Below are 4,033 nucleotides of genomic sequence, written 5' to 3' on the forward strand. Positions count from 1 at the left end.
AGCCAGTCCTTAAAAAAAGCAGCAACAACATAGTGACCAGGGTAAGGCATTTATGCAAGTCACTAGAGCGGTATTTGCAGATATTAAGGAGAGGGACTGGACAGCTTGGCAGCTGGACAACATACAGCTTCAGATCTACGTGGCACTTCCCCTGAGCAACACGCTTTACCAAGAAAGGCTGTATCACAGTCCCTGATATCCAGAAAGGGAAACTGAGAGGCAGGGAGTAGCACAGAGACTCACCCAAGTTTGCTCAGCAGCCCAGGGGCAGAGCTGGCACTTGGATCGAGCTCCCTCCTGGCTCCCAACCCATGGCTCTGCCCACCAGACAGCTTATGCACTCCGGGACACAGGCAGCACAGAACAAGGATGGAGGGCTGTCAGAGAGATAAACAACACTACCAAAGAGAAGCGTGATGGTGGCAATACAATGCAAGAGATGCTTTTCTGGGTCCTCCCATGCTCCCGCTCTCTGAGCAGTTACCTACGCTTTAGCACTGAAACACAGTCTTTCTTCAGTGGCCCTATCTGCAGGTGGGCATCGACACTCTCCAGGAAGAAGGCTGGCTTCAGCTTGCACAAGAATAGAGAGGCGAACTGGTGATTGATCTTGTTCTGGAATGGGTCAAACTTACCCTTGGCAAAAGGGGAGACCTTGAGCTGCTGCAGGCAGGTCATCTTGGAGTCCTTGACCCCATAGAAGGTCAGGGCCTTCTCTGAATATTCCAGGAAGACCCCAATTGTCTGGAAAAATGGCTGCTGAATGACGGACTCAAAGCCACCAAACCAGACCACATAGTTCTGTCCATTCCACTGTAGGCAGCAGGACTTCTCATTTCGCCCCAGGCGGCCACGGGTATAGGACTCGCGCGGATCAAAGTCCTCAGCAATGACGCCGATGCTGACCCAGCCATCAATGAGCTCCACCTCCCAGTAGTAGTTACCCCGGTTCATGAGATTCAAACCCAGCACCTGCTCACAGTTGATGAACCGGGTCGGGCTTTCCGGGTACGGGATGGGGCACAGCACCCGCTTGGCCCCTTTGGTGCCAAAAAGATGGATAAACTTGTCAGCTGTGTCACTGTCCAGGTCAATGATGAAGGCAACTGTGTGGGGCAAAAAGAAGACATGAGGATAAAGAGGGAAACAGGAGGAAATCCCCTTCTTCCATCCCACTCTCATCCCCTGCTCCAGACTTCGGTGATTAGCACAATCCTTTCTGACTTCTATCATCAGTTTGTCCTCTTGCTTTTAAATCCCATGGCCAATTTCAGCCTATGAGGATAAGGCTATGGAACAGTTGATAACCCTATAAGCAGGATGAATACAGACAACAGGCAGAGGAGAGAGCAGAGGGGCTACTTGATGAGTTTAACCATGATACCAGACACTGGATAATTCACCTGACAGAGTGGTAACAGTAACATCCCATATGAAAGCAGGTTTCTGGCAACCACAGACAAACACAGCAAAGAGGGACCCCAAGAAGACAGGAGAAAGCCAATCACATCACGGCCACAAACCAACTGCTCCTTGCAGGTGGCTCTCGCTGCCCTATGGCTCCTGTGGGAGCCCAGCCTGCCCCCAACACACACCCCACATTAGAACTGCCACTGGATCCCAGACAGAGGGGATATCCAGCAGGAACAGCCCTGGATACATATCGCTGCCAACTGAGTTGCAGGCCTGAATCATGGCAAGTCCAAAGCCTATAGCAGTGGCACAGCAGACTCTGCTTGAGCCCAGGCTTTGCTGCCTGGTTCCCTATCTCAGTAGGTGACTCCGTTTTCCCTGTAAAGGCTGTGGGGGGATGCACAGGGTATTAAAGCCCAAGCTCAGCCCTGCGCCCTCCAGCCTCAGCCCCTTTTGCTCCACTGTCTCTGCTTGGCCTCATCAGAGTGCACAAGGCAGATGCACAAACTCTGATTTAATTTAATGGAGGATCCAATTTGTCAAGGGCTGGAAGGCAGCAGAAATTACACAGTGCACCTATAGCCCCTTGGCAGCTGGTCCATCAGAACTACAGACAAGGGGGAAAAAAATAACCTAAACAGATTATGACTATTGTCAGGAAAGCAAGGAGGCTTCCTTGTTAGATGAGCAGTATTTCCCACAGTGGCGGCAGGGGTCCCGCCAGCTGCTGGCTTGGGACCAGCACAGCCAGGCATGTGGGAAGGAGCTGGCTGGCAGGGAGAAAACAAAGGGAAGATGGACCTTAGTAACAGCAAAAGTCCCTTGCTTACATTTCAGGAAGTAATCACGGCTCTCCTGGCAGGTGGGACTGTTTAACTTCTCTGGTAATCTGGAAACAGCCAACACTGCAGAGACAGGTACAGAAGGGTTTGTCATTAGCAAAGAAACCGATGCCACAAGCAAGGGTGTCACTGGAGCATCTACCCCCTGCCTGTCACACTGATGGTACCTAGCTGCTCTGGGCCCCGAGCCCAGGCCAGCATCCTCAGCTCCCCCTGCACACCCCTGCCGGCTCGGGTACAGGGAAGGACAGATGCCATCAGGGAGATGAGCAGGGGAAGCAACAAATTGGCTGCAATTCCCATGGGCATCTGAGAAATGAGAGAGAGGAGAGAGGTCAGGCTAAATGAGAGAATGTGGGAGAAAGCTACCACATCAGCTTTCTAACCCTGGCAGGTTTGGGAGACCACAGCCTCCTGCATGAAGAGGATCGTCTGTCTTGAGAAAAAAGAGTCGCCTTTCATGGGAGGCTGCTTTGGCCACTTGCCCCCTCCCACAGGGCCCTCCCTAACTCCCAGGCTGTTTGCTGCCTCTCCAGTCTCTGTGGAAAAAATCGTAAAACCTCAAAGACAAGGAATAAGGCCAGACAGGAATTGCGCAACACATGGTGCAACCATGCCCTGCAGCTTTCAGGGCTGGAGCGAGAGGGGCCAGTGCTCACTAGGGCCATGGTGCCTGCAGGCACCTCCCACCTATTCGGGGAGGACAGTACATGCTGGGATGACCTCTGGGCAGAGGGCTGGAGGAACACAAACCTTCCTCTATCTCCTGGTAACTCTGCTCATCAATTCCTTTCCCCTGCAAGTGGTCCCACTGTTTTTTGCAGGCAGCGGACAGCACATCCTTCACAGCACTCACAGCTTGGGTGCATTTGGTGAAGTTCAACTCATTCTGGAAGCTCAGAGCTGGCGAGAGATTTTCTTCCATGGCAACTTTTAAGGCCTGAAATTCCTGAGCAAAAAGAGTTTCAGGAGGTTTCAAACAAACCGACGTTGTCTCTCATTCCACAACCCCACCCTGCCCCAGAGGATTTGGGAACTGGCAGCTTGCAGGTCTTGGCACAAGGACAGCCTTGTGTAAGGGAGGAGAGTGCTTTCCTGGCCACGTGTTCCTGGCGCCTTCTCTTTGCTCCCTCCCTCTCAAACCCGGACCCATGCCGAGCTTGCACAGAGCAGCATCCGCCCTCAAACCAGTCTCCTCTTGCTAGGCTGCCAGGGAGGGGGGGATGCTGTGTGGGAGCAGTGGGACACCTCAACCTCTTGCTCTCTGCCCCATCTTGTGCCCCAGCCTGGGCAGCACATCAGCTGCTCCTGAGTCACAGCCAGGATGGAGACGGGGGTGATGGAAGAGGGTCTTGGCTGCTCGGTCCCCCCAGAAGCAGGGAGGAGACAAGACTGCACCAACAGGAGTGAGACTGTAGCCCTCACATCCCAGGGCTCCCAGCACCTGGCTCCACATGAAATGGGACAAAACCCCAAATGACAAGGTTATCAACTCCTTCTCCCCACTCCATCTACCCAGGCACCTGGAGGAAGTAGATGGTGTCGGTGCTGGGGACATTCTCCAGGTTTTGCTTGCACTGGACTAGCTTAGCTCGTCTCTCCTCCTTCCAGCGGAGATCAGCCTCAGCCTCCCCCAGCATGGACCGCTCCCCTTCCTCAATGAAACTGGCCACCTCCTTCTGGAAGGTTGCCAGGACCTCAGAGGCTTCTGCAAAGAGCTTCTCAACTTTTTCTCTCTCCTTCATGGTGGCACCCTGAGCACCGGGAAAGAGGATTCA

General features: G+C 53.4%; 1 protein-coding gene across 1 annotated transcript in view; it reads right to left on the bottom strand.

Moving 5' to 3' along the window:
* Positions 1 to 480: 480 nt before the first annotated feature.
* TRIM47 (tripartite motif containing 47) overlaps positions 481 to 4,033 on the bottom strand; it is a gene marked incomplete at its 5' end in the record, with an annotated part of 4,180 nt that continues 627 nt past the window's right edge. The window contains 4 exons of the mRNA XM_010020593.1: positions 481 to 1,106; positions 2,244 to 2,318; positions 3,009 to 3,204; positions 3,779 to 4,009. Of these exons, the coding sequence (XP_010018895.1) occupies positions 481 to 1,106; positions 2,244 to 2,318; positions 3,009 to 3,204; positions 3,779 to 4,009 (1,128 nt within the window). The remainder of the gene's footprint in view (positions 1,107 to 2,243; positions 2,319 to 3,008; positions 3,205 to 3,778; positions 4,010 to 4,033) is intronic.

The sequence above is a fragment of the Nestor notabilis genome, unplaced genomic scaffold, assembly GCF_000696875.1.
Source record: "Nestor notabilis isolate BGI_N333 unplaced genomic scaffold, ASM69687v1 scaffold21808, whole genome shotgun sequence".
Lineage (NCBI taxonomy): Eukaryota > Metazoa > Chordata > Aves > Psittaciformes > Psittacidae > Nestor > Nestor notabilis.